The 23782-nt window shown below is 44.1% G+C and overlaps 1 protein-coding gene across 2 annotated transcripts in view; it reads right to left on the bottom strand.

The window, feature by feature from the left end:
• The window catches only part of NTM (neurotrimin), an 839110-nt gene that overhangs the window by 527379 nt on the left and 287949 nt on the right, over positions 1-23782 (bottom strand). The window contains exon 1 of one of the 2 annotated variants that reach the window (XM_089688900.1): positions 14296-14362. The exons of the other annotated variant lie outside the window; for it this stretch is intronic. Within the exon in view, the coding sequence (XP_089545026.1) occupies positions 14296-14347 (52 nt within the window). The 5' untranslated portion in view covers positions 14348-14362. Of the gene's footprint in view, positions 1-14295; positions 14363-23782 lie in introns of those variants that run through there. 2 annotated transcript variants of the gene reach the window in all.

Consider the following 23782-nt stretch of genomic DNA (forward strand, 5'->3'; position numbering starts at 1 on the left):
TTACATGGCTTAAAAGGTTGAAAAAAAGTCAACCTATGTGCATGAGATTTTTATTCTCTAACAATTCCCATAACCCTGTATATTCTGCTTCTGGAGGTTCTTTGAAATTGTTGACACTGTTTGCTAGTACCACATCCTGGGGGAGGGAGTTTCACATTTTTACTGCTCTAGGAGTAAAGAACCCTTTGCACAATTTACACTTAAACCTTCTTTCCTCTAACATCAAATTGTGGCCAAGTGTCCTCGTCAGGGACCTTAGAGTAAGCGGTGCATTACAGTTACTGAAGCCACGGTTGATATATTTGTACATTGTAATCATACTCCCTCTTAAGCGCCTCTTCTTCAGAGTGAATAGCTGTAATCTATCTAATTGATCCTCGTAGCTGCAGTCCTCTGCCCTTATTAATTTTGCTGCCCTTTGCTGAACTCATTCTAATCCAACAATTTTGTTCCTGAAGGGTAAGGGTAGGTACATAGGATAAGGCTAGACATTGGGAATGAGCCAGGATATGCAGGATGAGGATATGGGGGAAGGAAGAAGTTACAATCAGTGATAACAAGAAAACATAAATCCTTCAATATTTTTAATCTGTGGAAGTAGAAAATCCTTTCTTAATTATTTGATTTTAAGAAAAAAAGCAGATCGGTCTAAATTCAATCTTACTAGTGGGTTAGTGTTCTAAAATCCTGTCTGTAAACAGTGTAATTACATATGTACATATGCCTGTATGGTTGTGCCTGACCAATCATACCTTTTCTGACTAAAAAGAACAGACTCTGCAGGCTTTAATGACATAAAATAACCACTAGCCAGTCACCATATGTTCTTTACCTGGACCTGGCTGAGCTCAGGGCAGGTATGGTATTTATGACAGAAAATAGGGACTTAATTTTTTAATTAAACTGAATAATGGAATCTGGTAATTCAGGTAGTTTTAAAGACAGGTCCACTTTGACTAGCTGTGTGACTTCAATAGTGTCTGCCCCAAAATGTGGGAATATGGGAAAGATCTCAGAATGAAGGAGGAAAATTAGCAGAGCACAAAGGAATCTGACAATACTAGGATTCAGCCTTCAATGACATGTGACCCCCAGCTGTGAGGTGACAGGTCCCCTTCAGATAGCCCTCTGTACCCACCCGGTCTGGTGGATAGTCCATTATACGAGCATCCTCTGCTCTGTGCGGCTAATAAGTCAGCACAACGACTCCCCTGAGCTGCCAGGCAGGAGGGAGGCCGGGAAAGCACATCACAGACTAATGAGCCCCCGCGGCCAATTCTGAGAACAACGCGCGACAGACGAGTGTAGTGGCGCTTCTCTCGGTCAGGAATAAATAAGCATCACAGAGATTTTCCTGGGCACAGACTGCAATACGACACAGCTGGGAACGAACACTGCTTTGGTTCCAGGCGACTTTCGGCCTTGTTAGCGCTGCTTGTTGATGTACGGTGTACACACCATAAGTAGGATTTTCAGATCCGCAGGGCCTGGTGGGGGATTCAGGAGGTGGCGGTGCACCATCCACGGGCACAGCTGTGTATAATGGAGAAGGTTGGATGCTGCTCTACCCATAGGCCACGCATGGTTAGACAGTAATGCAGCATTGGGGGAAGGGCACAGAGACCACCAGGGGAGGGGGGCAGCCATGGAAGCCAGCCCCTGTCCCTCTGCCAAAGACCAGTTTGGAAGAACAAGGATGATTAGCATTGGCTGGAAATGACACTGGGAACGGCATGGCGAGACAGATGGCAGATCCGGACGGAGATGGAAAGATGGGAGATAAAAGCTCCGAGGAGATGAGATACATCATGGAAGGGAGGAATGAAGCTCTATTTATCCAAGTATCAGAACAAGAAAGGGAGACCATTATCACATTAACCTACCAGAATCTCCTGTTCATTCTTTAGTTTCTGCACAGATAATGTCAGTGGGACAATCTGAGTAACTGCTTTGTAAAACAATTCCAACTTCTTAGAGACTTTCAGTATTTTTCTGGGAAAAAGAGTCACCCATGGCAACCGGTGACAACCACACTGCTAGGACAACAGAAAGCATGTCATCCACAAGGTGCTACTACTAGAGCGGGATTTCAGCTCCTCGTGACCACTAGCACTGATGTGACAGGACCTCTTAATACAATCTGAATATTTGGGACTTTTTATGGGTTTCATTTGTATGTTTGATCATTTTTGCTCTTTTCTCCAACAAAATAAATAGGAAGAAATTAAATACACCAGATGGATTTTTGTTACCAATGTACAATCCCAATGCACATGTTCGTGGAAAAATGGCTGTGTATGTAAGCAGGTGCTGTACTGTAGCAACCATACTGAAACCAGACAGTCAAAGCAGAAGAACGTACAAAGGAAAGAGCAGGGCACTAGATAAGTGTACGGTTAAAAACACTTTAATTCAGTTTCTCACTTACATCTGAAAGACCTGGAGAACATGACAGGCTGTGGGGGGCTGTGGGGGAGTTGGACCGCAACGTGTTTCCAAAGTCCTGCCTCCTTTTCCAAGTACTTGAGCTTCAAAAAGTAGGCATGACCTCAGCAACTCATTGTGGTCTGCACCCCCCACAGCCTGTTGCGATCTCCTATCTGTCTTCCTGTTAGTGCCGTGAATGAGAGGAGAGACGCAGCCAATATACCATCTTGGAGCAGGTCCCTCCTTGTGCCCTGCAGTCCTATCAGTTCATCCAGATTGCGGTGAACTGTATATCGCACCAACTCTCTGACACCTGGAGCAGTCTACAGGTCTTTCAAATGTACAGTAAGTGAGAAATAGAATTAAAGTGTTGTTTTTAATTGTACACTAATCTGGTGCCCTGCTCTGTTTCCTTTGTATGCTCATCAGGGATTACCCAGATCAACTGACTAGGCAGTGGCAGACAGAGTGTGTTTCTCCCATCCACCTTTCCAGCCATCCATTCACCTGCTTTGTGAACTCTATGGATTATTCACTGTGGACTTGAGCACTGATTGCGCTTTTTAAATTACAAGTTGTACTGGTTAAAGTACAAGATTGTCACAAACACAGCATGGATCTCCAGTGTAGGTCCAAAGCTTTATTCAGCGATCACATGGTTACATCAAGAGCAACATTTTCGGAGCCTTGCAGGACCCCGTCACTTGCCTGATAAAGGGGTGTGCTGGTGACGTTCTTCTGCAGATGGATATTTGGGAACAGTTTTCCTGTTTTATTATATGATACAAAGAGGACAAAGCTGATACACACCATATGACCATAAGTATGTGAACTTTCCAGGGAAGGGAACTGGTAATGGTACAGCATACAAAGATTCTTTAGGCCAGCTATTCTCAACCTTTTCAACACAGAGGAACCCTTGGAATAACTTTTCAGGTCTCAGGGAACCCCTACCAAAAATCACTATATCTACAACTCATGATACATTGGTGTGATGGCCAGTGGAAGATTGCGCCTTACACTTGTGGTCATTGAGATGATTACAGCCTTACAGATCGCTAAAAAGATCAATGGCATCAGTGGGAACATATCCAACAGGCGGAAATTGCTCATAAAGGAACCCATAACAACCTCTGGAGGAACTAATTGTTTCAGTGTGTTTTACACACAGTGTGCTTACATAAGCAGATTTACTTTTTATTGCATATGTCCCTCATTGAGTATTGCCCTGAATTGGATGTTCTCTGCATGGTATCGGGTTCCTGAACCCATCTTTAACTGGTACCAATATATAAAGTATTGCATGTTTGATGTATAGCCTACTATGGTACAATTTTTTTAATACATCCCCTACATGGTGCTGTTACCTGTGTGCCAGTGCTGCTCATGTACTAGACCAAGTGTCATTACATTTACAGCACTATTTAGATATTCATGACCGGTCATGACGTCTTGCTTTTAACTAATTTTGGTTTTAGGTCATACTTTCTTGTGTTGTCTCATCTTGTGGTGATGGCTAACTGAGGTATTTACCTAAATGTCTATACATGCATTGTATGCATAATGTTTTCAGAAATTTCTGGGTATCACTTTCTGTTCATGCTGTAACCACTTTTCTTGTGAATCCCTTTTCACATTCCCCCCCCCCCCCTTTTTTTAACCTCTGGAGGAACCCTAGTGTTCCATGGAACCCCAGTTGAGAAACCCTGCTCTAGACAATTGTGCTGTTCCAACCTTGTAGCTATAGTTTGAGGAGGGCCGTCTTCTGGACCAGCATGACTGGAAATGGCAGTTCCATAAAGACATGGTTTGCTTAGTTTAGTGTGGAGGAACCTGAATGGCAAATACTTCAATCCTCTGGGATGAATTGGAATGCTGATTGTGAGCCAAGTCTTCTTATACAACATCAGTTCCTGACCTCACAAACTGGCAATGATTCCCACAGAAACTCTCCGAATACTTCCTAGAAGAGTGGAGGCTGTTCTAACACTAAAGTGGGGCAACTCCATATTAATAACCATAGTTGTGGAATGGGAGGTCCAGCAAGATCATAGAAACATGATGGTCAGGCGTTCACAAACATTTTGTCCATCTAGTATATGAAAAAAACTTTTGAGTCTGGTTCTAAAATGTGAGCGATTAGAAATTAAGATGGTGATCTCTGCAATTCTCCAACTGAAGCTGTAATTCTATTACGCTTTACACTTTGTTGTATCTGAAATCTATTTTTCTGCAGTCTCCCACTAAAGAGTCTCATATCAAGAATTTGTGTTGCGTTTGGTCACTGTTGATGAATTTTGGGCAGACTATGGAGGATAGCTATTCAGACTGGAGGAGACAGAGGATAGACAGGATGGTGGGATCAGTCAGAGCTTTACACAGAACAGGACAGATTTTCAGAAAAACAAAGGAACACATGGCAGTTTCTGGCATAAACCTCTGGTGAGGAAATAGAGAAGGCAAAGTATCAAAGGTCGGCCTAAAGCCAGAACAAACCACCAACTCCAAACTGCCACAGACACAAGCCTGGCCGATGGAAATCAAAGACAGAATTCTCGCAAGTACTGAGCACAGATATGTGATTCCGAAGGTCGTTGAGCCACATTTGAAAGCTGTAAAATTAGCATAAATCTGCATATTAAAAGCTAAAGGAAAAAAACACACAACTGTTCTAAAGTGTTTATAATTTGCCAATTTGAGTAAATTTCCCATTAGCTCTAAGATGCCCCGATCCTGAGTATTAATTCACAGTCTAAATGGCTGCCGCACAGATGGCTGCTCTGCGAATAGGGGAAACACCACGTGGGGCTGCGGATTTATTACACTGATGATGTTACCTTTCACCCTGACAAGAATTAAGGGGTTAACAGGAGGGTGAGAAAATGACAGCCCCAAATTAATAAACTTCTAGTATTTGGTAAAACAATCTGCAGTGCGTATCATCCCGACAGAAAAACTCTGCAGCTTTGGAGCGCCAATCTTATGGACTATGCATATTTAAAAGTCAGAAAACTTCTCAAACTTTCTGCAATTTAAAGATGCTGTAATCCCAATCACTAAAATCTTGTATTAGCTCTAACACTTTAATGTAATTTCAAAAGTAATTTTCAATCATATTAAATCTGCAGCTTTCATTAAGCCCCTATGCATACAGGTGGCAGCATGAAGTTGGCCCGTTTTGTGCTGTCACACATATGCAGTGCTCCTTCCTTTCAGGACACATTCAATCATGTGCCCTCTGCAATATGCACTGTCACTGACAGCAACAAACAGGAGCCAGTAGGACAGGCTCCTGATCAATGTGAACGCCGCTTACAGTGATCACATAACCGCAAAGCTCATGAACGCATCAGGCATTAAGATTAAACAATGCCTTTGACATTAATGGGTTACAATAATCCCTGGTGATCCTGCCCTAAAGGTCCTTGTTCAGGTACTTCCTGTTATAGGGTGACAACCATCTGTGTCCTGTGTGGTCATCCTTTAATACAGGCTGCCAATTAAGACTAAAAGTGGCTATTTGAACACACATTACACAGACATGGTCCTCTGTTGTCACCATCAGGAAACTTACCCTGAGAAATGCCATGCAGCCAGGAGGTAACTGCAAGAAATCAATAGCAATGAATTGTAACAAAGGATGAAAAAAAAGGTGAAAATTATATTAGAAAAAGAAAAAAATGACCATACACACAGCAAATTAAGTGTCATTCCGTGGTTATTCATACACTTTAGACACACTTGTTTCTCTCTTCTCTAGGTTTTTGTGAATACCTGCTGCCTGATGTTGAAAGCATGTGCTGTATATGTCATTTTAGGATTCCTCCTGGCATTTACTCCCTATTTTTGTCACAAATACAAGTTTATTCTGCACAAGCTCTTCTTGCTCTTTCTATATTACCTTTATCTTTTTCCTTAGCTCATCTGTTTTCAGCCATACACTTCTACCATGCAGCTGAAGGAACAGTTTCTGCTGTCCTGGAATCTGACACTGAGCTGCACTCTACGTAAAACAGAAGCCCTTTCTCCAGACAAATGAAATAACTCGCTCTGCCAGAGACATTTACTGCATTTAAATGATGTCATGCTATTTTATACACATTTCAAAAGAGTGAGGCTATGATAGTTTGCAGGGCAAGCTGGGACTTGCAGTTCAGCTGCAGCAATTGAGCCAGAGGTGTCATCCAGTGCCTGGACAAAGTCCTTTAGCACACAAGGTGAAAAGGCCAATGTGTGCCCTATCCCACCTTGAGCTATGAACTACTTCAGCAGCATGAGTTGCAGGTCCTGCGCTCTTTGTCCCCCCCCCCCCACTCCCTGCTAAAGTGCCTTAGGCAGCCACCTCTTCTGCCTTCCCCTAGGCCTAGCCCTGGTGACATCCCAGACCCTTCAGAGTTTGCTTCTAGGGACAGTGCCTGAGATGTGCACACTGCTGAGCAGACAGAAGCCCAATCATTTTATTTTCTGACAATATGATGTGAAGGCCGGACAGGTGCAGATCAACGCGCGGGCACACAGGACAGCTGGGAGGGGAGAGAGATTAGCTGTTCGTTTTCATTTTCAAAGATGAAATTCCATTTTGTCCTGGAGTTGTGCGGCTGTGGTGCTCTTGCCTCCATCTTGCTCTGTTTCCTGGAGTGGCAGCAGCGGGATTAACAGGCACAAGAAAGGGAGTTTTCTTATTTTCTTTGCCGCCGATTGGAGTGGTTTGACACTGGGCCTTGCTATCAGCATGCAGGCAGAGAGCTTCATTTACATTCATTGTGCACTAATTGCTTCCTAGTCTCATTAGCCGGAGTGGCAGAACACAGGGGAGAATAGTGGGAAAAAAAAGTTCTTTAGAGATATTCGAGTCGGTTTCACCCCCCGACTGAAAGGAAATCGGTGGGAAGATGACGATTATATTGGGGTCTATGGACGGAGGGTCAGGTGGAGTCAGGTGTCATTAGTGAGGAGATAGATCTCACACTTAGAACACACATTTCTCTGGGGATCAAGTCTTATATCAAACTACAATCTAAGTTTAGGATGGTCAGTAGAGACATCTCAATGTGTGCTCCTAAATGATCCAGTCTTAAAAATGGCATGACAACAGTTTTAGATGTTAGAAAATGTTTAATTGTATTAGACTGTAATTTGAAAGTTCTGCAATTCTCTTTTCATATTCATAGCCAAGTAAGAGTTCTAGTGCAACTTAATGAATCGCAGCTGCAGGAGGCGGCAGTGTGCACAGTGAAGGCACAATGTGGCATTATGACCTCATATCAGACTGTCTCATATCCGTCAGTCATTCTCAGATATCTGCAACAAGCCACCAGATAGATATATTTTTATTTCTATTTTTATTTATTATGCTTTTCAAATATTTCTGCATGTTATTTGTTTAATTTCCTGTGTGTAGCCCAAAAATGACTAAAATCAAACCTAAGTGAAATGACAGTCTGTAATGGGTGAAATATTTAATGGCAGAACCTGAGCTGGGTTTGTAGCACTCTGAGCTACACCGTCCTGTGTGTGATAAATGAGTCTGGACACTAGGTGGCGTCCTCCCCCCTTCTCATCCATCCCTGGTGTACTCACCTCTGACTATGCAACCTGAACCCCCTATTGTCCCTCCATGACAGAGCTCACCCTTAGCACACACAAACAAGGTCAACCCAAAGGGCACTGCTGGAAAACCACCACACATTAACAGAACAATATGGAAGCTCAATGGTTAATAAGGACAATAGATACATAAATCTGTTACATTCCATACATTCACTGCAGTGTAATAATAGATCCTTTTGTATTCTATAAAACCACTTAATGAATTAATACACATCCTCCCTGACAGGACCTCAGGGGTACACTGATTACTAATTGTCACCCACTGATTGATACATGATTGTATGTTGGAGAAAGAACATAGATGAATACATTACAAAAGCATACATTAATTATAAACTCATCAAATTAGAGGGAATTCATAAAGTCCTCAAGGGATAAGATGTATCGGAATGTGTATACCGCTTGCTCACCCCAGCCCCATTTAGGTTTAGTCCAATCACAACACAGCTTTATAATAGCTCAATGTACTCACAAAAGAGATCTGATCCCTCTCCCACATCCCCATCCACAGATCAATGCAGTAATTCTGTCACCCCCATCTTCTGGTCTCATGCAGTAATTTCCATATTCCTATCTTCAGCTCACCTGCAACAATTCCCCTATCCCCATCCTCAGGTCACTTGCAGTTTATCCCCATGTCTCCTCCAGTAATCTCATTATTCCCATCTGCAGGTCACTTGCAAAAACTCCCCAATCCCCATCCATAGGTCTCCTTCAATAATTCCCCCATTACATCCGCAGGTCTGCAGAAATTTCCCCGCTGCCACCCACAGGTCTCCTACAGCAGTACCGCCATCCTCTTCCACAGGTCACCTACTGTAATTCCTCTGAAGGTCTCCTACAGTAGTACTGCCATCCCCTTCCACAGGTAAACTACTGTAATTCCTCCACATATCTCCTACACCAATACCCCCATCCCCTTCCGCAGGTCAACTACTGTAATTCCTCCACATATCTCCTACAGCAATACCCCCATCCCCTTCATAAGGTCACTTTGTAATTCCTCCACAGATCTCCTACAGCAATACCCCCATCCCCTTCCACAGGTCAACTACTGTAATTCGTCCGCAGATCTCCTACAGCAAAACCCCCATCCCCTTCCACAGGTCAACTACTATAATTCCTCTGCAGATCTCCTACAGAAATACCCCCATCCCCTTCCACAGGTCAGCTACTGTAATTCGTCCGCAGATCTCCTGCAGCAATATCCCCATCCCCTTCCACAGGACAACTACTGTAATTCGTCCGCAGATCTCCTACAGCAATATCCCCATCCCCTTCCACAGGTCAACTACTGTAACTCCTCCACAGATCTCCTACAGCAATACCCCCATCCCCTTCCACAGGTCAACTGCTGTAATTCCTCCACATATCTCCTACAGCAATACCCCCATCCCCTTCATAAGGTCACTTTGTAATTCCTCCACAGATCTCCTACAGCAATAGCCCCATCCCCTTCCACGGGTCAACTACTGTAACTCCTCCGCAGATCTCCTACAGCAATACCCCCATCCCCTTCCACGGGTCAACTACTGTAACTCCTCCACAGATCTCCTACAGAAATACCCCCATCCCCTTCCACAGGTCAACTACTGTAATTCGTCTGCAGATCTCCTACAGCAATACCCCCATCCCCTTCCACAGGTCAACTATTGTAATTCCTCCGCAGATCTCCTACAGTAATACCCCCATCCCCTTCCACAGGTCAACTACTGTAACTCCTCCGCAGATCTCCTACAGCAATACCCCCATCTCCTTCATCAGGTCACCTTGTAATTCCTCCGCAGATCTCCTACAGCAATACCCCCATCCCCTTCCACAGGTCAACTATTGTAATTCCTCCACAGATCTCCTACAGCAATACCCCCATCCCCTTCCACAGGTCAACTATTGTAATTCCTCCACAGATCTCCTACAGCAATACCCCCATCCCCTTCCACAGGTCAACTACTGTAATTCCTCCACAGATCTCCTACAGCAATACCCCCATCCCCTTCCACAGGTCAACTACTGTAATTCGTCCGCAGATCTCCTACAGCAATACCCCCATCCCCTTCCACAGGTCAACTACTGTAACTCCTCCACAGATCTCCTACAGCAATACCCCCATCCCTTTCCACGGGTCAACTACTGTAACTCCTCCACAGATCTCCTACAGCAATACCCCCATCCCCTTCCACAGGTCAACTACTGTAATTCCTCCACAGATCTCCTACAGCAATACCCCCATCCCTTTCCACGGGTCAACTACTGTAACTCCTCCACAGATCTCCTACAGCAATACCCCCATCCCCTTCCACAGGTCAACTACTGTAATTCCTCCACAGATCTCCTACAGCAATACCCCCATCCCCTTCCACAGGTCAACTATTGTAATTCCTCCGCAGATCTCCTACAGTAATACCCCCATCCCCTTCCACAGGTCAACTACTGTAACTCCTCCGCAGATCTCCTACAGCAATACCCCCATCTCCTTCATCAGGTCACCTTGTAATTCCTCCGCAGATCTCCTACAGCAATACCCCCATCCCCTTCCACAGGTCAACTATTGTAATTCCTCCACAGATCTCCTACAGCAATACCCCCATCCCCTTCCACAGGTCAACTATTGTAATTCCTCCACAGATCTCCTACAGCAATACCCCCATCCCCTTCCACAGGTCAACTACTGTAATTCCTCCACAGATCTCCTACAGCAATACCCCCATCCCCTTCCACAGGTCAACTACTGTAATTCGTCCGCAGATCTCCTACAGCAATACCCCCATCCCCTTCCACAGGTCAACTACTGTAACTCCTCCACAGATCTCCTACAGCAATACCCCCATCCCTTTCCACGGGTCAACTACTGTAACTCCTCCACAGATCTCCTACAGCAATACCCCCATCCCCTTCCACAGGTCAACTACTGTAATTCCTCCACAGATCTCCTACAGCAATACCCCCATCCCCTTCCACAGGTCAACTACTGTAATTCGTCCGCAGATCTCCTACAGCAGTACCGCCATCCCCTTCCACAGGTCAACTATTGTAATTCCTCCGCAGATCTCCTACAGCAATACCCCCATCCCCTTCCACAGGTCAACTACTGTAACTCCTCCGCAGATCTCCTACAGCAATACCCCCATCTCCTTCATCAGGTCACCTTGTAATTCCTCTGCAGATCTCCTACAGTAATACCCCCATCCCCTTCCACAGGTCAACTATTGTAATTCCTCCACAGATCTCCTACAGCAATACCCCCATCCCCTTCCACAGGTCAACTACTGTAATTCCTCCGCAGATCTTCTACAGCAATACCCCAATCCCCCTCCACAAGTCACCTACAGTAATTCCCCAATCCTCCATGGGCAGGTCAACTGCAGTAATCTCCCCCCAGTGAACACAGTGATAGAATAGATAGATGAATTATGGGAGGGATTGTTTGGGGCCCTATAGCTGTATGACAGAAGTCCCTGGAGTGTGGAGAGGACAACTTGTTTCCATAAAACATTAACACCAAATGTGATATTTAGAATAACTGCATATTTAAATCAGACAGGGCAATTAATAATGATAATTAGGGATAATGACGATGAATTTAATTGGTTAATCATGCTGTAATTAGAAATACGGAGATGCCAGTCGCCTTTCGGCAGTTGAAACTGTGCGCTTAATCCTGGGCGGCGGCATAAAACAGAGCAGAAATAAAGGGATATGGAGAATGGCAAATTCAGACAGGAGATGGAGAAAAACTGGAAGTGCCCGTCTGCTCTAGAGTGCCAGTGCTTCATCTGTTGGGAGTACCTTCTACAACCTCTCAGGAACCTCCAAATCTGTCCCCTCCTCCCAGAATGATCTATATACAGAAAAATGTGTCATGGTGTCAGATTGGGCACAATAGGTGGAACAAATAACACACTAGGAGGCCAATTCACAAAAGGATACTGCATGAGATATTTGGGTCATGGGACACATTTAACCCAAATTTCTCATGTGATATGAAAAATGTCAATTCACTACAGGTTTAGGCAGCATTTACCGCAAAAATAAGAAAACGCATGGTAAATACCGCATCATCCTGTCTAAATGGCAAATGTGTGCTGTTTTACTTGGGAAGCATACTGCTGTGTATCTATTAGTTCTGCTATAGGGTGGTAGGGAAGCGGTTAAATAAGTTGTGGTCTAGCCACACGCTATTTAGTGAGTACTAGCTGATTGTTAAGGAGCCAGCAACCGGTGGCATCCTTAACAACCAGAGAATAGCTGGTTAAGGAGCCCGCACCCTCAGTGTCCTTAACAGCCAGTTACTAATCTGCTGTCAGAAGGGATTCCCCACTGACAGAAAAATATAAACAAAAGGGCCAAAAATTAGAAAACAAAAAAAAAAAAACAATCTGCGTTCCTTCCTTCCCCCAATCCGTACCAGGCCCCCAGATCTGGTATGGATGTTGGGGGCCTCAGTCCACAATTTAACCACTTCAATACTGGGCACTTTCACCCTCTTCCTGCCCAGGCCAATTTTCAGTTTTCCGCGCTGTCGCACCTTGAATGACAATGCAACACTGTACCCATATGAAATTTGTATACTTTTTTTCACACAGTTTTCTTTTGGTGGTATTTAACCACCACTGGGTTTTTATTTTTTTCTATATAAACAAAGACCGAAATTTAGGAAAAAAAGTGTTTTTCTTTCTGTTATAAAATTTTGCAGATAAATAATTGTTCTTCATAAATTTAGGCCAAAACGTATTCTGCTACATTTCTTTGATGAAAATAACTCAAATCAGTGTTTATTATTTAGTCTGTAGGATAGTCCACAAACTATGGTGTCTGTATATCTGAAAATCAATCAATCCTCATGTACTGATCTCATTTCTTGAGGCCCAAAAATGTCAGGACTGTACAAATATCCCCCAAATGATCCCTTTGTGGAAAGTAAAGTAGACAATCCAAGGTATTGAGTAAGAGAAATGGCGAGTTTTTCGAAGTTGTGATTTTTTTTGTCATAATTTATGGGAAAATTAAGAAATTGAGAAAACAATGTTTTACATTTTTTTACATATTGTCACCTCAACCACCTGCCCCAAACAAGTCCTTTATTTAAAAAAAAACCCCAATGTAGATCCATCGTCAATCACAACAAATGCCGCTCACCGCCAAAACCTAAAATAAAAATCTGCCACTCCAGGCGCTTGGCCCTCCCACCAACTGACATGCAGCTTCCCCCCACCACTTTAGTGAACAAGCGGGTGGTGGGGTCAATGGTGTCACAAGGGACAGGTCTGATATAATATAATATAATATAATATAGTGGAATAGTTTAACAAGTCTGATATAAGAGTGTCTTATATGATTTAACAAGGTCTGACATCATAACCAGGTCTTATATAATCGTGTCTGATACAATGTAACTAGGTCTGATAATATAATAGTGTCTGATATAACAAGGTTGGATAGAATATAGCAAGATCTGATATAATGTTACATAGTCTGGAATAATATAGTAGTGTATGATTTAAAGTAACAAGGTCTGATGCTGTATAATAGCATCTGATACAATGTATCAATCATGTTTGATACAATTTTACAAGGTCTGATAATATAATGGTGTCTGATATAACAAGGTTGGATAGAATATAGCAAGATCTGATATAAATGTTACATAGTCTGGTATAATATAACAGTGTATGATTTAAAGTAACAAGGTCTGATATTGTATAACAGCATCTGATACAATGTACCAAGGTCGGATATAGTATAACAAGGTATAAAATAAAGTTACAAGATCTTATAGAATATGGTACAATACTGCATAATTTTACACGGTCTAATATGCTGTAATAGTGTATAATATAATGTAACAGAGTTGGATTTAATATATTTGTATGTGTTATTTTATAACAGAGTTTGATATGAGACTGATACAATATAACAGTTATCAATATTCTGATTGCTCTATATGGAGTGTGGGTTAAGATTGATTGCTATTGTTAAAACACAGCAAAAGATTTTAATCTGCACTGATGCGAATGCGTGTGGGACTGGGACATCAGCACACAAATTATACTGTATATATATAAATATATATTATTTATACACTCACATACATGTGCGCACACGCACATAAATATAGAAAAACACACATGCCACATTTACACACATATATATGCACGCCCACACATATACAACACATGTACACACATACACAAATGTATAAACACACATACATACACACATACAGTATGTACATACATACACACACACACACGTATATACCTGCAAGCACGCTGCACCCTGTTTCCTCTCCAGGGCAGAGATACTCTTTCATGGCCCAGCTTTGTACATAGCCCTCTCTGCCAGTCTCACCCCCCGCGGACACATGAAAAGCAGCGATGAAATGGAGCTCAGCACTTACCTAGGAGCAAAGAGAAACATGAATTACTAGAGAGAAAAGACAAACGCTTTCATATCCTGAAAAGTGTGAAATGAATCCCATTCCCTTCCACTAATGAGACAGAAGATTTTACATTCTGTTATAACAAAACTCCAGGCAAGCTTTAAAATGTATCATGATAAATAGTGCAATTCCTAATAAATCATAAAACTATTAAATACCCCCTGCCCCCCCTTCTCCTTTCGCAGCCCTGAAAAGGCCCCCCAAAAATTGCATGTAGCCGTATAGTATTTTTTTGTTTTTACGGATCTGAGTGCAGATGCATTGCTGGGTGTCCAGCGCGTCCCTGTACCTTTAACCACTTGCTCAGCGGACACTTATACCCCCTTCTTTACCAGACCAATTTTCAGCTTTCAGCACTGTTGCATTTTGAATGACAATAGTGCAGTCATGCAACATTGTACCCATATGAAATTTTTATCATTTTTTTCACACAAATAGAGCTTTCTTTTGGTGATATTTAATCGCCACTGAGTGTTTTATTTTTTGCGCTATAAACAAAAAAAGCAAAAAATGTGAAAGATCTTTTTCTTTGTTTCTATTATAAAATTTTGCAAACAGGTAATTTTTCTCCTTCACTGATGTGCATTGATGAGGCTGCACTGATAGGCAGCACTGATAGGCAGCACTGATGAGGTGGTAAAGGATAGGTGGCACTGATGGGCACTGACAGGCGGCACTGATGGGCAGAACTGATGGGTGTCACTGACTGACGGCACTGCTGGGCACTGACTGGCGGCACTGATGGATGGCACTGCTGGGCGGCCCTGATGGTTGGCATTGATGGGGGGCACTGCTGGGCACAGGTTGGTGGCACTGTGACACTTGTGGGTGGCACTGCTGGGTGACACTGCTGGTAACTGACCATCAGTACCCTGATGATCTGTTTTCTGACAATTGCCGCTCACCGGCAGTACTTTCCTCATGCTGTGACAGTGTGAGGAAAGTGCAGCCGACAACCGGCAACTGCATTTACCCAGTGATCTGCTGTGTCATTGGACACAGGTGATCATGTGCTTAAAGGCCGCTGTGATTGGCCTTTTACCTCATCACGTGATCAGCTGTGTCCATTGGACACAGCAATCATGGAGATAGCCGGGGGGGCACGCAGGAAGGTGCGTATTGGGAGGACATCATATGACGCCCTCCCAGAACTGGACAACAGTGCTGTAGCCGTCATTCGGCTATAGCGCGGTTGGCAAGTGGTTAAGGATGGGTGGGCTCCCTCAAGGCTTACCTGCACTTAAATGTATCCATTATTATACAAGTGCTCCAACTTGGGAGGCTCTCAAAATTACAGAAGTAGGACTCCAGTACTCTGGGTGCTGTGAGGGCGCCGCTGCAGCTTATGCATATGTTTGCAAATGTGTGCAAACGAAACCCCTTAATTTTAACGTGAACTGTTAGACAAGGTTAAATCAGTTTGTTGCAGGCTGGCAAGTGAGCTGGAAATTGCGGTTTGCTTTTTTGACACAGTATATGAGCATATATACATAAACACTGGCAGCCAAAAGAGGACTAAGGATATGCATGTCATTTACAAGCCTGTACTTAAAGTGGTTGTAAAGGCTCATGTTTTTATGCATGAAGGTAAAAAAACTTTCTGTGTCTAACACCTGCTGCTGTCAAACACAGCCAGTGAACCAATGAGGAGAAAGGGGGTGGGGCAGAGCAACGGCTCTGTGTGTGAATGGACACACAGAGCCGTGGCTCGGGAGCGAGCCTGCTTGGGTACCCCCATAGCAAGCTGCTTGCTGGGGAGCACTAGGCAGGAGGGAGGGACCAGGAACGCCGGCGAGGGACCTGAGAAGAGGAGGCTTGGGGCTGCTCTGAGAAAACCACTGGTACAGGGCAGGTTAGTATAACAATTTTTTTTAATCTTTAGATTTTACGCCCCTTGACGGTTAAGGACTGACATGAATGTACAATATATATGTAAAGCGCTGTGTAAATTGATGGCACTATATATGTACCTGAAATAAATAAATAGTCTTTAATATCACTTTAGGGTCTTTAAGGAACATAACTTGTGTTTTTTACTCAGGATTTTTCTGCCAGCACGACCCTACATATAAACATCAGTAAATTATTACATTCATGTTTAAGAGGCCTAATTTTGCACATCCCATGTGAGTTATGCATGCCTGCAAACACTCAATAAGAGGCGCCATTATGAAGGAAGGCCTGGGACTCCACATCCCTCAACGATTCACTTCTGGCAGTGAGGTGACACCAGATGGGGACATTGCCCCCATTATTCAGCGTCCAGGTCTATCCTTAGGAAGACTTACAATGCAGAGGTAACTCCAACTATATAAAGCAGTAGCAACATATCAGTGGCACTATTTCATTTTTATCGATCTTTCATTAGTTGTTAAATAACAGAAAATATCACCATATGTAATAAAGTGAACCCCAAAATATCCATTGGGGGGGGGGGGATGAGGAGGAGAGATGGGGAAAGGAAATTAAAGGACACCTTAGGAACAGAAACAATAAGGTACAGAGGGGAAAGACAGAATGAGGTGGATGAGGAAGGGAAATGATGGGTGTAGATACCGTAGGTACATGGGAAAGGAAATGATGGCGAAGATGGGGAAGAACATTAAGAATTGAAAATTATTGGGTAGATTGGAAAGGAAAAATCATAGGGGTAGATAGGGGAATAGAAATAATGGGGGTAGATAGGTAGATGGGGAAGGGAAATTATAAGAGTACATGGGGAAGGGAAAAGATGGGAGTAGATAGGGATGGGAAATTATGGGAATAAATGGGGAAGGGAAGTGAATGGGACAGATAGGAAGCAAAATGTGGGAGTAGAAGGGGAAGGGCATTTAGGAAGGGAAATGATGGGGGGTAGATATGTTCAGGTTGTAGTTGGTAAAAGATTAATTATGGGTGTAGCTCAGTAGATGGGAAAGATAAATGAAGGGTGTAGATAGGTACATGGGGAAGCACTATTAAAGGGATAGGTAGGGAAGGTCATTAAGGAATGTAAACGATGGTGGTAGAAGGGTAAAAAAGGTGGGGATCGATACTGAAGTGAAATGATGGGGATAGATAGGGGGATGGAATGATGGGAGTAGATAGGGAAGGAAAATAATGGGAGTAGATGGGGAAGAGAAGTGACTGGGACAGATGGGTACATGCGCAAGGAAATAATGAAGTAGATGGGGAAGGACATTAAGAAAGGAAATTATGGGGTAGACTGGGAAGGGAAATGATATAGGGTGTATAGGGGGATGGAACTGATGAGGGTAGATAGGTAGATGGGGAAGGGAAATGATGGGAGTATATGGGGAAGGGAAATGATGGGAGTATATGGGGAAGGGAAATGATGGGAATAGAAGAGGAAGGGAAATGATGGGAGTATATGGGGAAGGAAAATGATGGGAATAGAAGAGGAAGGGAAATGATGCGAGTAGATGGGGAAGTGAAATGATGCGAGTAGATGGGGAAGTGAGGAGTAGATGGGGAAGTGAAATGATGGGAGTAGATGGGGAAGTGAAATGATGCGGGTAAATGAGGAAGTGAAATGATTGGAGTAGATGGGGAAGGGAAAGTGACTGGGACAGATAGGTAACTGGGGGAAACAAATTGTGGGAGTAGATGGGGAAGGAAATTCAGGAAGGGAAATGATCGGAGTAGAAAGGTACATGTTGTAGATGGTAAAGGGAAATTAAGGGTGTAAATTGGTAGATGGGGAAGACAAAATGATGGGTGTAGATAGCTATATGGGGAGGGGTTATGGAAGGGATAGATAGGGAAGACCATTAAGAAATGTAAATGACGGTGTTAGACGGGGAAAAGAAATGAGTGGGGATAGATATGGAAGGGAAATGATGGGGATAGATATGGAAGGGAAATGATGGGGGTAGATAGGGAAGGGAAAAAAAGAGGTGAATGAAGAAGGGAAATAAGGGAAGTAGATAGGTAGATGGGAAAGGGCAGTGAGAAAGGAAAACATGTTGTTACTGTTACAAAAACTCTGCAAGTTTTTAATTTCAGACTTTGTGGGCTGAATATTTTAATCCTTCTGATGGCAGCTCTCCGCCTGCCTCTGCTTGGGGTCCTTCCCGGGGCAGAATACCTTTTTGTACCCCTTACACAGCACTGAGAAGAAAGGCAGAAAGATTCAGAAAGGACAGATGAAGGATATCGTACAGGATGAAAATACATATCAATATCAAAGTGTCCTTTTCCCACTTCGGCAGCAAACTTTTTAATCACAGAGCTTTTTATATTTTTTTGTTCTGGAGGCTCTCAGGGGGCAATTATTCTCTGAGCCGCTTCACAGACAACCCCGCCGCGCGTCAATCTATTGAGGGGCCTACTTGTGAGAGGCGTGCAGAGCGTCTCAAGGAAGACACGAGTGCAGACTATTGCTCTGTCGTCAGCTGCTGTAGAAAATTAAAGAGAAAAAACTGATAACTGGCTATAAAGAAAATGACTTGAACCGTGCGCAGCTCGGCAGAGATGTGGCGGACACCTACGCAGCGGCTTCAGGCCGGATAATCACACCATCAGACTTAGTTTCACTGCATTCTATTACAGAGTCAATCAAGTGAGTTAAAGCAAAGCACTCGGTGCAGCACCACCGCCGCCGCTGCTGCCATTACTCCTAATTTATGCTTAATCGTAGCTGACTTTTACACATGAAATCTTCCACAAAGGACACAATGGGAGTAAATAGAAAATTACAATGTGTCCTGCAGTGTGTGTGTGTGTGTAGGGGGGGTCATGGGGCCTGGGGTGTTCTTGAAGCTTCTTGTGTGCCAGCACAAGCTGGGAGGGGTTAGTGGCTTCATGTACAACTCTAAATGCCACAGGGAGCGCAGTCTTTGTGTTTCTATTGGTCAGTGCATACTGATAAGATGCCCAATTGACCCCCCAGTGGGACCCCCCTCACCACACACCAAGGAGCGCTCAAAGAGAAATTCATCTGTTGCTCTCTATGATTAAAGCTACGTTTGTCACATTGAATATAGATGTATACCATAACTGGATGGTATTTGAATTGTGTTGTGCACTGAATATTATCAGTAATCCCCATTAATTTAAATAGAATCCTATTTTTCATCTCTTGTTCCTTTTCAGAGCTGCTGATCTCCTGCAGCCTCTGTACAGCCACTTTATGTCTACATGCACTCCAGAGATAACTGCATGGCATTTCTCAGATTGAGTTTCCTGATGGTGATAATAGTGGACCATGTCTGTGTTATACATGTAATGTATGTTAAAACTGCCACCTGTACTCTCCATCAGAAATGAGAAAGTCAATCTTATTATGTGCTTCTATCCATGTGTAATTCTGTTTCAATATAATGTTCATGTATTTTTGTACAACAACTACTGTACATCAGTGTCAGTGTACAGTAGAGATATATTCTTCAACCAGTAGATGGCAGTGTTTGTAAGTTTGTAGCGGCATCTATGGTTGTACTCTATGTCTTTTCTCTATAATAAAGTTCCTGTTCCATGTTTGCAGTGAAGCAGCAGATAAACACATGTGCACTGCCTGTTCTGTCGGGCTATATACAGAATCTCTAACAAATTATCTCTGTACACAGGTGGTCGAACAAACGGTCATTACATACAAAGGCTCTGCTTTCCCTTCACAGTGGCTGTACTTCATTGTTCCTTCCTCTCAGCACAAAATTCCACACTGCCCACACTGACTTAACACTTAGGAAGGTCATACATGATTCATTTTTTTCATTACAATTACCCCATCCACACATTCAGTGGGAGGAGCCAGCTATAACTGGTGGCTGATCGTTCAGAACAATCTCACAGTGATTGTGAAACCAGCTAACCCATATATGATCAAAATTCATCCAGTTCATGCTGAACCGGCAACATTTTGATCCATGTATGGCCAACTTTAGAGGCCCCCAATTCATCCAGTTGCAATGTAATATTTCAGTCCTGGTCCCTGGGACACAGTTAACCCCACCCACAATCCACTCAGGCCCCATCCACTTACCAGAGTGACCCACCCAAACCCTGTCTCTAATTATGCAGGATTTGACTACTCACAGCACATAAAAATCATAATGAATGCCTACTTAGGTTGGAAAAAGGGTAACACTGTGATCCCGGGACATTGCCCAGAACACAACATCATTGGGAATGAGGTCTAAGATGCAGGACTGTCTCGGCAAATCCAGGACAGTTAGTATCTATGGCAATGAAGTATGTGTAGTGCTACCCCCGTAGGAGCCACTTGTATCTTGCCCAGGCTTTTCCCTGGATCTTCCCCCTGCAGCCAAGTACACAGCATTTTCTATAGTCAGATGCACACAACCTCCGCATGTTACTCCAATGATCAGCCTAGGGGTTGTAGTTTTTTTGTTGTTTTTATCTTGTTTTAGAACTGGAATAGGGAAGGGATCTGGTGGGATACTCCGAATTGAGCTATGCACACTTGAGGACAGCTTCTCTAAATAGATTTGTGTAGCAGACTGTACAAAGAATGGAAGAAGGTCCCTCTGTAGAAATGTAGAACTTGGTGGACAGTTGCTCTTCTGGGCACCAGCCGGTGTCCCCTCTAGCTTACACCCACCAGCTGACTATACAGGTCCTGAAGGGGTTAAACAGCACAAGTCCCAGCATCCATGTAGAACAGTCAGCACTCACAAGGCCCTTGCTGCAGGTCATCTTCCTCCATGATACCAGACAGGATCTGTAGACACCCCCCTCAGTCAGCTCTCAGAAGTACCCTGGGTTTCAGCATTCGGGCCCTTGGGTCGCCCACCTGTGGCCTCCTGGCGGCATTAGCCAGGGAAGAAGCCGGCTGCAACTCCCTTCTCAGAGAAAGAGAAAAAAGAACCCAGATCACGTGCTCACTGAATATAAATACTATTACCCAGAATGCTCAGGGGCACCATTCCCTGTAATTGGCTGGAACAGCATCTATATTCATGATGCTGATCTGCAAGGGTCACCCCTGTTCACCCAGAACCTTCCAAGGTCGCCTGGATACAGAGGAGCCAATCACAGCAGCAGCACTGTGAGCCACACAGGATGTCGCACTAAACAATTGTAGCAGAGAAGCCGCTGTGTTTTGTCTATCAGTCTCCTGTTCAGCGGGGGGGGCACTATACTGAACTAGACTATACACATCCTAGGAGGGGGCCGCGCTATACTGAACTAGACTATACACATCCTAGGAGGGGGCCGCACTATACTGAACTAGACTATACACATCCTAGGAGGGGGCCGCGCTATACTGAACTAGACTATATACATCCTAGGAGGGGGCAGCACTATACTGAACTAGACTATATACATCCTAGGAGGGGGCCGCACTATACTGAACTAGACAATATACATCCTAGGAGGGGGCCGCACTATACTGAACTAGACAATATACATCCTAGGAGGGGGCCACGCTATACTGAACTAGACTATATACAGCCTAGGAGGGGTCCGCGCTATACTGAACTAGACTATATACATCCTAGGAGGGGGCCACGCTATACTGAACTAGACTATATACAGCCTAGGAGGGGGCCGCACTATACTGAACTAGACTATATACATCCTAGGAGGGGTCCGCGCTATACTGAACTAGACTATATACATCCTAGGAGGGGGCCGCACTATACTGAACTAGACTATATACATCCTAGGAGGGGTCCGCGCTATACTGAACTAGACTATATACAGCCTAGGAGGGGTCCGCGCTATACTGAACTAGACTATATACATCCTAGGAGGGGGCCGCACTATAATGAACTAGACTATATACATCCAAGGAGGGGGCCGCACTACACTGAACTAGACTATATACATCCTAGGAGGGGGCCACACTATACTGAACTAGACTATATACATCCTAGGAGGGGGCCGTGCTATACTGAACTAGACTATATACATCCTAGGAGGGGACCGCACTATACTGAACTAGACTATACACATCCTAGGAGGGGGCCGCACTATACTGAACTAGACTATATACATCCTAGGAGGGGGCCGCGCTATACTGAACTAGACTATATACATCCTAGGAGGGGGCCGCGCTATACTGAACTAGACTATATACATCCTAGGAGGGGGCCGCACTATACTGAACTAGACTATATACATCCTAGGAGGGGGCCTCACTATACTGAACTAGACTATATACATCCTAGGAGGGGGACGCACTATACTGAACTAGACTATACACATCATAGGAGGGGGCCGCACTATACTGAACTAGACTATACACATCCTAGGGGGGGGGCGCACTATACTGAACTAGACTATATACATCCTAGAAGGGGGCCGCGCTATACTGAACTAGACTATACACATCCTAGGAGGGGGCCGCGCTATACTGAACTAGACTATACACATCCTAGGAGGGGGCCGCACTATACTATATACTTCCTAGGAGGGGGCCGCACTATACTGAACTAGACTATATACAGCCTAGGAGGGGGCCGCACTATACTGAACTAGACTATATACATCCTAGGAGGGGGCCACGCTATACTGAACTAGACTATATACATCCTAGGAGGGGGCCGCACTATACTAAACTAGACTATACACATCCTAGGAGGGGGCCGCGCTATACTGAACTATACTATACACATCCTAGGAGGGGGCCGCACTATACTGAACTAGACTATATACATCCTAGGAGGGGGCCACACTATACTGAACTAGATTATACACATCCTAGGAGGGGGCCACACTATACTGAACTATACTATACACATCCTAGGAGGGGCCGCGCTATACTGAACTATACTATACATATCCTAGGAGGGGGCCGCACTATACTGAACTAGACTTTACACATCCTAGGAGGGGGCCGCACTATACTAAACTAGACTATACACATCCTGAAGGGGGCCACGCTATACTGAACTATACTATACACATCCTAGGAGGGGGCCGCACTATACTGAACTAGACTATATACATCCTAGGAGGGGGCCACACTATACTGAACTAGATTATACACGTCCTAGGAGGGGGCCGCACTATACTGAACTAGACTATATACATCCTAGGAGGGGCCAACACTATACTGAACTAGATTATACACATCCTAGGAGGGGGCCACACTATACTGAACTATACTATACACATCCTAGGAGGGGCCGCGCTATACTGAACTATACTATACATATCCTAGGAGGGGGCCGCACTATACTGAACTAGACTTTACACATCCTAGGAGGGGGCCGCACTATACTAAACTAGACTATACACATCCTGAAGGGGGCCGCGCTATACTGAACTATACTATACACATCCTAGGAGGGGGCCGCACTATACTGAACTAGACTATACACATCCTAGGAGGGGGCC

Source organism: Staurois parvus, unplaced genomic scaffold (assembly GCF_062004578.1).
Source record: "Staurois parvus isolate SC_StPar_1 unplaced genomic scaffold, SC_StPar_1.0 ptg000458l, whole genome shotgun sequence".
Lineage (NCBI taxonomy): Eukaryota > Metazoa > Chordata > Amphibia > Anura > Ranidae > Staurois > Staurois parvus.